The 13,111-nt window shown below is 33.5% G+C and overlaps 1 protein-coding gene across 2 annotated transcripts; it reads left to right on the top strand.

The window, feature by feature from the left end:
• Positions 1–5,456: 5,456 nt before the first annotated feature.
• On the top strand, positions 5,457–9,475 carry LOC139850505 (uncharacterized). Of its 2 annotated transcripts, XM_071840075.1 has the most exons (7): positions 5,457–5,473; positions 6,508–7,195; positions 7,329–7,410; positions 7,494–7,560; positions 7,769–7,954; positions 8,059–8,119; positions 8,998–9,475. In XM_071840075.1, the coding sequence occupies exons 2-7, from the start codon at positions 6,637–6,639 to the stop codon at positions 9,150–9,152; spliced, it is 1,110 nt and encodes a 369-aa protein (XP_071696176.1). In that variant the 5' UTR covers positions 5,457–5,473; positions 6,508–6,636; the 3' UTR covers positions 9,153–9,475. The 2 variants fall into 2 exon arrangements, with proteins under 2 accessions (XP_071696176.1, XP_071696177.1); XM_071840076.1 differs by lacking the exon at positions 5,457–5,473 and having other exon boundaries at positions 6,483–7,195.
• Positions 9,476–13,111: the final 3,636 nt, after the last annotated feature.

Below are 13,111 nucleotides of genomic sequence, written 5' to 3'. Positions count from 1 at the left end.
GCAAGAACATCCTATTCGTTGACATTGGCACCTTAACAATCAAACCTCCTTTTTGGTCTCTCAGATAAAGACTACGATTTATCATGTGAATATCATAGCCTTTCTCTAAGAGTTGTCCAATACTCAGTATATTTGTCTTCATATTAGGCACATAATACACGTTAGAGATAAATTGATGCCTTCCATTTTTCAAGCGGATGAGGATCTTACCTTTGCCTTTAACCGGGACTTTTGAGGAATCTCCAAAGGTGATATTTCCACTTATTACCTCGTCTAACTCCACAAACATATTTTTGTCACCGCACATATGGTTGCTTGCACCTGTGTCGAGATACCACAAATTTGATTCTCCGTTATCTTCACCTTTGCATGCTAGTAACAAAGTGTTTTCCACGGCTTCAGTATCTTCTTGTGCAAAATTTGCTCTTTCTTGCACGTAATTGTTTGACTTCTCGCATTCCGAGGCATAGTGGCCAAATTTATGACAATTATAGCATTTGGTTTGAGAATTGTCATACCTTGGCCTTCTACTTGTGTAGCCTCTCCCGCGACCTCTTGTCGGGTGAAAATCTTGACTTCTTTCTTCATTTTTATAAGAACTATAACCTCCACGTTTGGAATATCCTTGCCCTCGTCCTCGGCCACGTACTTGACCACGACCTCGTTGACTCGGTTGATGAGTCTTTTCACTACTCTCTTCCTTGAAAGATAGTTTTGCTTGTAAAGATTGCTCCAAAGGCTCCTTATTTTTCTTATTGAACCTCTCTTCATGGGCTTGTAGTGAACCCATGAGTTTATCTATAGTCACTGATTCTAGATCTTTAGATTCTTCGATGGCTACGGCTATATAGTCGAATTTTGAATCTAATGATCTAAGAATCTTCTCAATGACTCTTACATCACTTAGAGTTTCACCATTCCTCTTTAATTGATTGACAACCGCCAAGACTCTTGTAAAATAATCAGAAATTGATTCTGAGTCTTTCTTATTTAAGGATTCGAACTCACCTCGTAGTGTTTGTAGTCGAACCTTTTTCACCTTATCAACTCCCTTATAAGAATTCTCCAAAATCTCCCATGCTTTCTTGGCGGTGGTTGCACTTGCAATTTTCTCAAAAGCTCCATCATCTACACTTTGTTGGATGATGGAAAGAGCCTTTTGATCGTTCGTCTTCATTAATTTTTTCTCCTTGCCGAGAGGACCTTTTTCTGCAGGTTCCTCATAGCCTTCCACCACAATCTCCCATAAGTTTTGTCCACCTAGGAAGGTCTTCATTTGGATGCTCCATCGATCATAATTATCCTTTGTGAGGCGAGGAAACGTGATGACATTGTTGGCCATCATCTTGTCGAACCAAGCTCTTGATACCAATTTGTTGAAAATAGGAGGTTATGTATATTATTTGTGGAAGAGTGGATTGATGATTTTTAGAAGTTAGATTGATCTTGAAAGCTTTTCTTTTATTGCTTATTGCTTGCTTTGCTTGATTACAAATGAGGGGTGAAGCCCTCTATTTATACTACTCAATGGAGTAGTCTAGATCACTCCATCATCTACTACTATCTAGATATTTCCTAGTATTTCTAGACCTAGATATTTTACAAGATTATTCTACACACATTCTACACACTTTCACTACTACATATTACAAGAAGCTTCTACATAATGAGCTATAATCTTGATCCAAAATATTTGTATACTTGCAAGCCCAAATCTAAAACACATAGCTCAAAATCAAGTTTAGTTTCCAACAGAATTATGATTCTAAAAGCGCTTATGTTGTTCTTATTACAGCTTGGCAATCATAGAAATTAGCGAATCATAGAAATTAGCGAATTCAGGTTCGTTATATTCTATATTTTCCTCTTTATTGACTGTTTTATTCTGTTTGAAGATCATCTCATACTGTTTTCTATTCATGATCATAGCTTGCGCTTTTTAAAAGTTCAGGAACTCTATGTACGTCAACATATGCATTGATGACTAGGATATTTCGTATGATTATACTTTTGTTGTGGTTTTGTAGTAATAGAAAGGAAGGTAGGTGGCCATATCTATTAAATCCGATTCACATCCTTTTACGAGTTGTTTATAGCAGAATTTATAAGTTTTTTTTTTTTTTTTTTGATACTTTTGATATATGTATCACATTTGTAGCACATATGTGGCAAACAACAATGCGATATATTGAGCATGAATGCCTTTCAAGGTGGCCGCCGCAACGCGCGGTTGGCCACCTGCTTGTTATGTAAATAGTTAAATTCGAGAAAAAATAGTTTTTATATTTTTATATATAAAATAGTGCCATATGCTATGCAACAAGTAGACAAGAATGTGGTAATTAGAAAACTCAATTCTACTTACTGAGTAACTTTGACTCTTTGAGTGGGTTAATTAAATGGGATGCCCAAATTTTTTTTTCTTCCATATTAGACCACTCCTTATGGTTTCATTATCCGTCATTATCTGCTCATTACCTGTAGTTACCCGTAATGAACCATAGGCACGGCTTAGTTACCCGCACTCACTATGGATTTAATGGAAGAGTTTAGGTTAGTTATAGGAATTGTGGGTCCCAGTGGCTTTTTATTGTTGGACTTGATGTTTTATTGCTTGTACGTTGTATATTTAAGAGGAGTATTGTTTTAGCCATGATATGGAGTTTTTAATTATGAGTTAGTTATAGGATATTGGTGTTGATGTGACGCTGATGTAGAAGGTTAAGAGAATGAATAGTTTAGTTACGATAGGGAGTGGCCTTATACACTTAAAAATCAAAAATTGCTAAAAAGGACACAAATATGTGGGGTGGCCAGGGCCCACCCTGCCCCTTATATACTCCGTCCCTGGATTCATGGGTCATTTATTGATTTAGCTAATGCTTTGATCCTAAACCACTTTTTCGCCATCTTTTTAGAAATCGGTCATGATTGTGTGAGCCACCATGCTTTCATCCAGATTTGACTTATGTTGTATGAAATATTAATATCTTGACTAACGGTATAACCATCGTTGTTTCCTATGTGTGTCTTTATACTCTTTTAATGAACGAGAATCGTTCACAAGTTCATTTTATTAAATAGTATTTATAACATGGTTTAATCTCCTCCGCGGTTATTTCATAGTTGTTTCAAGTATACTATATTGTTCAGTAATGAGATAATTGTTGTTAGTTTCGGTGTTATGTTGGAGTTATTGATTTCCTTTTATCTTTTATATACAGGTTGTTCTTGCAATTTTCTTTAATTAGTGCTTTGTCCGGCAAGTCTTCAGTTCAAAATGGTAATGCCTCATTCATTTATGTGGTGTTCTTTAATACATCTTTACGTCTTGGTGTTTTATGAATGGCATGTAGTTTTTTTTTTATTTTTTTTATTTTTTTTATTTTTTTTTTTATCATTTATTACAGATTAACTTTATTGTCTCATTGCCACGCAAACTCAAAAAAAAAAAAACCCAGAATCAAACTGAAGACAATCCGCCTACCGTACCTAAATCCAGGTAATATCTGAATGCTACAATCATAAAGACAATCACTATTAACCAACAAAACTATATTGATCGTTTTCGGGTTTTTTTGTTGTTGTTGCAGTTATTGTTGTCGTCTGAAGGATCGACATACATCTTCCAATTTAATTCCAATTTAATTAGAGTCCTACTTAAAGAAAAAACATCGCATAGTAGACGCCGACGCAAGCAGCTATACACGCCCACATGCATGTAAAAACGTAGATTACATCCTTAAACTATTACTTTTTAGTTTTTGGTTCTAACAAATATCTAACATCATAATAACCATCACTGTAAACCAAACAAACTAACACTTACATCTATAATTGCAGTTATTGTTTCATAGCGTTCATATCAGACGGTGCCGCAATAGCAAGCCTCACTTCCTTTTCCAAATCACCACATACTCATCGATTTCGGCTGTAGAAAAATGGCATTGGTTCAAGGACAAACCTAAACATTCTTATTGTTTTGTACATTAGTCACATGCACACGTACAATCCTTTGTACCTATTGTTAGATTTTATTTAAATTGAGTTTGTTAATTGCATTTTTGCATTGGCCGAAAGTAGTCGTAGCATAAGTATATGAAAACAGGTTATATATATATATATATATATATATATATATATATATATATATATATATATATATATATATATATATATATATATATATATATCTTTGCTTACATAACAGGAACATAATACCGTCGCAACGCGCGAGTAGCCTCATGCTTGTTTATATTTATGAATTATTTTCTATTTTAAAGATATAGCCGTTTATTTCATTAATTCCTAAACGATTACATTATTCTTACAAAAAAGAAGAACATACTTTCCTAAAAACGATTACTTTAATTCCTAACGGCTATCTTCAACAAACACATTCATCAATCTTCGTAATCGCGAATATCGTATTGTTGAAACGGTAGAGATTCAGGTACAGCTTCATCTTCACTTGCCTCAATGGCGTAGCTTTCATCAATCCATTCGGTGTAAAGCGTAATTGGTTGGTTACGTAACAAGGCTCGCCCAATCACACCAAAACAATCGTGATCTTCTTTTAGTAGCGAGGTAGGACCGTTGGGTTTTTTGAAAAACCATATTAGTTTGAAGGGGTAGATTATGTCTCGCTGGAGCAACTCAAGCAACGACATATAATTTGGACACTTACGAACATCCATGTAATAATCTCGTGTTTCGTACGGGTATAATTCATCAATTCTCGATCAAATTCACCTCCGTAATGAACTTTAACGCAAACATTCAACGGACTCATTTCGAAGTGTGTGTTTTATGATTTGAGAATAGTGTTAGAAGAGATGAAGTGTGTATTATGATTTGAGAAGAGTGATTGTATATATAGGGGTAAAAACTAGCCTTTTTTTTAGAGAAAAAAAACGGGTTAAATATTATAGCTGTTATAATTTAAATATATTTTTAAAATATAAATATAAATATAATCATAATAATAAAAATAATAAAAATAAAAATAAATAAAACAGAAAAAGAAATATAAAATGCTACATCGGCATTCTACTCAAAGTGACACCAAAAAAGAAACACCACCACTACTCTACTAAAAAAAAAAACACGTCATACTCATTCAAAAAGTGCAAAAAGACAAGTGACACCACAAGAAACGCCTTCAACCAATACAATTGGTCTTAGTCACAAAACTGGAATTTGGGCCAGAGAAGTAAGATTTCATTGTATAGGCCCACTCAAAATGATAGTAATACCTTCGTTGTTGTTTATTTGGGTTTCTCCAACATGAATCATACTTTTCCCCAAATCACTTTCCGGGTCGGGTCAGGACAGGTCAGTGTTAGGGTGCTCCCCACAGTTGACATCACGGATTTTGTACTATCACAGCGTGACGTATGTAGAGTACCGTATTTTATTTTATACTCCGTATCGTATCTCCGTATTCTACAAAGGTTGACGAATTCGCATCCAGGTATGAATTACGATCCTATTTTTACCTTCAATCTCTACATTCACATTCAATTTTTCTGAAATTTGATTATTATTTCGTTAATTGTACTCCGTAATACTCAAAAATTTCAATGCTCATTTGCAATGTTTTTCTTCCAATTTTTATGTATCTCTGATTTTTTCAATTCATGATATTTTACGTATAATTCCGTTAATTATCTGTACATGCGTCGCTTAAGTATCTCAGGATATCAAATTTTCCGTAATTTTTCCGTTAATTAGTAGTTTAATTTCAATTAAACGTTCGTATGATTTGATTATAATTACTTACGGAGCGTATAATTGAATGCCGTTAGTTTGTAATTTGATACTAGTTAGCAGTGAATTTGACGTTGAAGCTGTAATGTGGATTTGTAGAGACTTGTTTGGTGGACTAATTATCATGTGGTTGATAATTTAAATTAGGGTTCTAAATTATTAGTTATATACACTGTTGTAAACGGCGTCCGTTGCGACGCCCGTTGCGGCTTTTTGGTGAGTAAACCGTTTCGACCCCGTCCCGTTTTCTTATAAGCCGGTCAACGGTCAAAAGTCAGGTCAAATGCAGGAAAAATTGGGTCAACGCCGGTCAACAGTCAGAAAGTCTGTTAAAATCGGTCATAAGTCGGTCAAATCAATCAAAAACGACTTAGTTTAGTATTCCATTTTGTATTATATTAACGCTAATAGCAATTATAGTTACAAACTTGTCAACGAAGGTTTTTTAGCTCTACAATATGTGTAAATATATATTTATATATATAAAAGTCAACATTAGTCAACATCCGTTTCGACACCGTCTCGGCCCCTTTTTTGCGTTGCGACGTTTTGAGGTCGCTACCGTTTCGGCCCCGTCTCGCATCTTTTTCAACCTTGGTTATATATCATTTGTTTGTGTGTGTGAGTTTTGATTGCTTGTCTTCCTCCTGTTGTTAGTATTTTGATCTGTTGTTTAGATTCTACCTCTTAAATGGAAGTAATTGTGACACTTTTAATCAATGAAATTCAATGCAACAGTGAGAACGATTAAGAGTTGAAGAAAGAAAGAGGGACAAAGGTTTATTAAGAAAGGAAATTGACTTGATCGTCTGAATATAATTAACTAGACGAGGATTTGCGTAGACAGAATTAGGTGAAACCATATCAATGGTTGTTGTGAAGTGTATAGGTTCTGAAAGAGAAGAGTACCTAAAAGATCCTAATGGTGAAACAGGGTTAATAACAAAATCAACTTGTGATGCGAGGTGTTATGTGTCGAAAGAAGAAGGTATATTGGAATTCGTTAATGGTGTGATGGACTCAAATGTGACTGAATTTATTGATGTGAAGAATGTATTAGAAGAAGTAGAGTCCGCGCAAAAAGTCAATGGTGAGAAGTGCAGCCTTGATGTAAATAGTGAATTGTCAATAAAGAAAAAAAGACGAAAAAAAGAGAAGAAATTAGTTGTAGAGTTGGGAGATGACCCTTTAACGGAAGGACTGCCTGTGCAATCTAATGTCTTTGGTGGTCAACAAATGGATATGGATACGGCCAGGTTTCTTTTTGAAAACTTGACCATGGGAGATGAAGGTATAACAATCAGAACACATTTCACGAAATCAAGGAAAAGGTTACTTGTTCTTGATGTAAATGGTTTGCTCTCGGATATCGTTCATCCTGCGCCAAAGGATTTCAAATCAGACACTAAGATTTTAAAGCGGGCAAGTAAGTTTTGTTCCACGTGTTTTATTTGATAACTGTGACGATCAAACTTATTACTAGTTTTTTTTTTTTTTTTTTTTTTTTTTTTTTTTTTTTTTTTTTTTCCTACTATATATATTATATTGTTTCAGTGCAGTATTCAAGAGACCCTTCTTGGATGATTTTTTAGAATTTTGCTTCGAAAGATTTGATGTTGCTATATGGTCTTCAAGAACTAGGTATTACTAAACTTATGGATTGTACTTCAGTTTATTCTTTAATTTGAAGTGTGAACTGCATGTAAGTAATGAAATTATGGCAGGAAAATTTTAGACCCCGTGGTTGATTATTTGTTTAGGGATTTAAAGAAGAAGCTGTTGTTTATTTGGGTAAGTGTTGTTTATTTTTTAGTTAAATCTAGCTACTTGCATCTTTATTGTTTTATTAAACTATCAATTGTGGTCTGAATTTTCATATCGAATTTTCTGTTTTAGAGATTATAAGGTCCATAATTTATTGTCTTCATGTTTAGTAATTTAAGGATCTCTAATTTATTTGGTCAACAAGTGATGTTTCTATATGCATTGTTGCTTGCAGGACTTATCCCACTGCACGAATACAAGTGCCAGGAGCTTTGAAAACCGGCATAAGTTTGTAGTTTTCAAATATTTCAGGAAGATATGGGAGGAATATGGTCCTATTCTTGATTCCGACAATGGATATTATGATGAATCAAATACATTATTGTTAGATGATTCTCCGTATAAGGCGTTGCTCAATCCTGTAAGACTTACTACCTTCATTTGTAGAAAAACTGTAAATACTTCAGTCAAATATTCACTTATCATGTGCCAATCATTATGTTGTTCACATTTATTATCATGTAGAAGCACAGCGGAATCTTCCCCTCGTCTTACTGCTACCAAGATATAAATGACAAATCTTTAGGTGAGTTGTTTATAGTTAACTTATTGTGCCAATAAGAAGTAGCCAGTTAGTGAAAAGCAGGGGAAATATTCAAAACTCTTGACACAAAATTCTTATAAACGATATGGTGGTGTTTAGATTTATTTCGATCTGTGTATGTTCTATAAGAACAAAATTATCAGATGTTAGCATGCAATATGACCACCCTATGATAATCAAAGAAAATTTAACATCAATACTTACTCTGGTATTATTGTTTTAATACTCCGTATTATTCACATATTCGGTTACACGATTCACTTTCTTGTTGTATGTTGTGAGACCCATCCTAGTTGACTAGTTGTCTAAGGGAACAAAACCGAAAATCACATTATCACTTCTGGCCATCATATATTAGAGGTGGCATGTAAGTTTGATCCATCTACACTTAGATGGGTCAATGTGGGTTGCGTTTTACTTCAAATGGGTCAAATATAGATAGTTAGCTGTAAGGGGAGTGCGTCAAAGCAGTTGAAAGTTTGTTATTGCATACAATCTCTTACATCGTTTACTATACGGTTTTGGATTAGTGTTGTAGCATATATATAATTTGTAATCGTATTGAACTCGTACACAAATTTGTAAAAGATATTACAACTGGACAAATACATGGTATAGGTCGTCCCCGTGAAAGTGGTTATAGTGGTTGGGGGTTACACGATTGGTGTGGGGCTGCTAGAGGGCCGGTGTACCCTTTTACATGGTATAGGTCAACCCTACCGGCCTGTTTTGACCCGGAATCGGAGAGTCTAATATGACCAGTTACCAACTCGACCAACTTGTCATGTATAGCGGAAAAAATAGATTTGAAAACTTGAAGAATGGAGATGGCTTCAACTTTAAAATATTGTTTCGTGCAGGTCCTAATGGTGATCTACGTGTTTATCTGGAAGGTCTTGCCGCCACTAATGATGTAAAGACGTATGTAGAGCAACACCCATTTGGTCAACGTGCTATAGACGAGACAAGCCCGCACTGGTCCTTTTACTCATCGATACTCAAGGATGTATCTTAGTATATCTCCTTTTGCTGTTATGTTTATTAGCCCGTCCAAACAAAATTTGGAGGACTAATTCTCATAACAACGATATAATTTTCCTTTTACATGTTCATGGAACAATCAATACAAGAAAATCTGGCTAGATAGGATGATCGAAGCGCTTCGTTTGTCACCCAAATCAACCGCTTGGGAGATGGAACAGTGCACATTTTGAAAAAAAAAAATGGATTATAGATTCTAGGATATGCAGAAGTACACACATCAGATGTCAGGTAATTTTGAAACTTAGTTTTTTTTTTAGTGATATGAAATGAAATCGATCTGCACAGTGATATGAAATGAAATCGATCTGCACGTTGTACTTACTTTTGTTATAATCGGAGTGGATTAGTTTTCATATTGCATATTTCTATAACTACTACCTATATGCACTTTGCTTTGTTCAATATTTTGATACACACTGGGTAACTAACTAAACAAACATTCCGAACTTAAATGTATCTAAACTTAGGTGTCCCAAAAGCTACATAACATATTTTCGAATGAATGCAGTAGTTGCAACCAATTCGGCTAGCTACTATGATTAGGACCATTTATAAACTGAATGTAGTTGTGACACATTAACATGTTAAACCTACATAATGGAGTGTACTAAACCTGAAGCGATTTGACAATACAATCAATAGTTGCCCCAAATTACTTACATGTTAAGTTATCTACCACTAAATCATAATCATAACTTCCAAAAAAGGAACATAAACAAGACATACATTTCACCTTGAAATTTAACTCATCTATATCAATTCTGATAGTACATTATCAATTATGTGTACTAGTTTATTGATACAGTTTTCAAAAACTTAGTAATATGTTAAATCACTTAAAAAATTAGAAGATGGACAGCACAGCATTGTGTGGATATATAAGTCAATCAACCCAAGTCAACCCGGTAGCGCTTTGAGTTATCTATTTCGGACTCATTTTGATGTGTTAACAACTCACCAGATAAAGTATGGTACGAGGAAGAGATGGGGAATAAAAAATACGGGTTATGGTTCGGTTAGGACTAGTGTACCATGAAGTAGGTCTAGCGAAGTCGCCAAGACATAAGAGGGTCTAGCTACGCTTGGTATATTGGTGGGGACCTGGTAGTTTGTGCCTGGTTAAGGTTGGGGACCGGTTTTAATTTGAGTTACTAAGTCAAGGAACAAAGGGGTCCAAGAAAACATCTTGTGCGTAGTTTTCAGGATAGTAATAAGGACTGGTCCTGGTTAAGGTTTGGGACCGGTTTTGATTGGTTAATAATTGTAAAGCACGATGTCAATAGAAAATTCTTATGTGTAGCAAAGAGCAATCATTATACTTATTATTATCCGTTTAACCATTAAATTTCTTATACATATTTGCGTATTTTGATTGACTAACACGTCTTGTTAGTTGCACCTAAGATTTTTCTCATTTATAATGGACAAAATACAATAAGAAAAATGACTCGTAAGAGATGGTTAAAGAATTCATTTAAATGTTGATCCTAGTTAATGAATGTTTAATAAGGAATAAATAATTCTTTCTTTATATTTCAAAATCAACATTTATAAACATGAGTAGCAAGTTTGAGTTCATGTTTTTTGTGCCAAAAGGTTGATAACCAGCAACTTTGACCGACTCACAATCGACTGTCAATGCCATAATGTGAGGGACATACCCGACTCACTTAGCGGATGTGGCTATAGGGGTGGCAGGGTTTGAATCCCCGACCTTTGTTATTTGTGGCAAACAGCCCCCACCAATTACCAACTGAGCTATGCATCATTGGTAGCTTGAGTTCAACTTAATGATATGAGCTAAGCTAGAAAATGTCCATCCACTCTATGTTAAGTATGTTTCATTAAACAATATACTAAATGGCGTATTCTATCCACATTTTAATTGGACCAAATATCACAACATAATTAGCCAATTATTTAATTATTTAATTCTTTATTTATTTATATAATTAGTTAATTTAATTCTTTACATTTTAAAAAACATTATCATATTATTTTATTTATTTTGTTGTCTTATATACAATATTTTTTTTTTACTTTTATTTTTAACAGAATTTATCTTTTTTCCCGCCTCGAGTTAGGTTTCGTCATTATAACCGTTCAACTCGAAATAATTTTACGAACAAAACGCAACTAACTATAGTCAAAATGGAGTTATTTTTTTTATAAGGAAAACATATATATATATATATATATATATATATATATATATATATATATATATATATATATATATATATATATATATATATATATAGTGGTAGGATCAAGAGGGAAGTAACCATTCGGGGGGAAGCGGGGGGAAGCAAAAACTTTTTTTTTTTTCGTTTTTTGAAAAAACTTTGTTCACGAACATTATAGATGAGATGAAAATATGAACATTTAGTAGAGACACTTTGTGATAAATGTTTTTATTTTGGCAGGAAAACGCTCGAAGAAGTAATATATAACAATTATCGTGTTTTTCGAGCGTATTTTGAGGTTTTAGCTATTGGGGTATAGATATTAGGGTTTAGATATTAGGGTTTATAGGGTTTAGATATTAGGGTTTAGATATTAGGGTTTAGAAATTTAGGGTTTAGGGTTTAGATTTAGGGTTTAGATTTAGGATTTAGATTGAGTTTTTAACACGAACGGTTTAGAGTTTAGGGTTTAGGGTTTGATATTTTGGGTTTATGGAATAAACCCAAAACACCAAACCCTAAACCCTAAACCCTAAACCCTAAACTCTAAATCGGGCTAAATTTTACTTCACAAAACATGAAAAAAAAACGTTCATATTCTTCACGAACAATATTATATTGAATGTTATTTTTGTCGATCGTTTTCCCGCCTAAATAATAACATTCATCACGAAGTGTCTCTTCTAAATGTTCATATTTTCGTGTGATCTTGATGCCGGAAAAAAAAAATTCAAAAAAAAACGATTTTTTTTTTTGCTTCACCCCGCTTCCCCCCGATTGGTTACTTCCCCATTGATCCTGCCCCTATATATATATATATATATATATATATATATATATATATATATATATATATATATATATATATATATATATATATATATATATATATATATATATATATATATATATATATAAGGGTAGGATCAAGAGGGAAGTAACCAATCGGGGGGAAGTGGGGGGAAGCAAAAAGTTTTTTTTTTCATTTTTTGAAAAAACTTTGTTCACGAACATTATAGATGAGATGAAAATATGAACATTTAGTAGAGACACTTTGTGATAAATGTTTTTATTTTGGCTGGAAAACGCTCGAAGAAGTAATATATAACAATTATCGTGTTTTTCGAGCGTATTTTGAGGTTTTAGCTATTGGGGTTTATATATTAGGGTTTAGATATTAGGGTTTATAGGGTTTAGATATTAGGGTTTAGAAATTTAGGGTTTAGGGTTTAGATTTAGGATTTAGATTGAGTTTTTAACACGACCGGTTTAGAGTTTAGGGTTTAGGGTTTAGGGTTTGGTGTTTTGGGTTTATGGAATAAACCCAAAACACCAAACCCTAAACCCTAAACTCTAAATCGGGCTAAATTTTACTTCACAAAACATGAAAAAAAAATGTTCATATTCTTCACGAACAATATTATCTTGAATGTTATTTTTGTCGATCGTTTTCCCGCCTAAATAATAACATTCATCATGGAGTGTCTCTTCTAAATGTTCATATTTTCGTGTGATCTTGATGCCGGAAAAAAAAATTCAAAAAAAACGAAAAAAAATTGCTTCCCCCCGCTTCCCCCCGATTGGTTACTTCCCCATTGATCCTGCCCTATATATATATATATATATATATATATATATATATATATATATATATATATATATATATATATATATATATATATATATATATATATATAATAAACTCAACTTATTATAACGAGTGGATTGTTACGAATTGGTAAGT

This window comes from Rutidosis leptorrhynchoides, chromosome 5 (assembly GCF_046630445.1).
Source record: "Rutidosis leptorrhynchoides isolate AG116_Rl617_1_P2 chromosome 5, CSIRO_AGI_Rlap_v1, whole genome shotgun sequence".
NCBI lineage: Eukaryota > Viridiplantae > Streptophyta > Magnoliopsida > Asterales > Asteraceae > Rutidosis > Rutidosis leptorrhynchoides.
The sequence above is the reverse complement of the archived record's forward strand: the minus strand, read 5'-3'. Positions and strand labels throughout refer to the sequence as shown.

Coding starts and splice junctions, on each gene's coding strand:
- LOC139850505 (XM_071840075.1), top strand. CDS start 6,637: ATGGTTGTTGTGAAGTGTATAGGTTCTGAAAGAGAAGAGTACCTAAAA. Junction 7,196..7,328: donor TAAGATTTTAAAGCGGGCAA/GTAAGTTTTGTT, acceptor GTTTCAGTGCAG/TATTCAAGAGACCCTTCTTG. Junction 8,120..8,997: donor TATAAATGACAAATCTTTAG/GTGAGTTGTTTA, acceptor TGTTTCGTGCAG/GTCCTAATGGTGATCTACGT.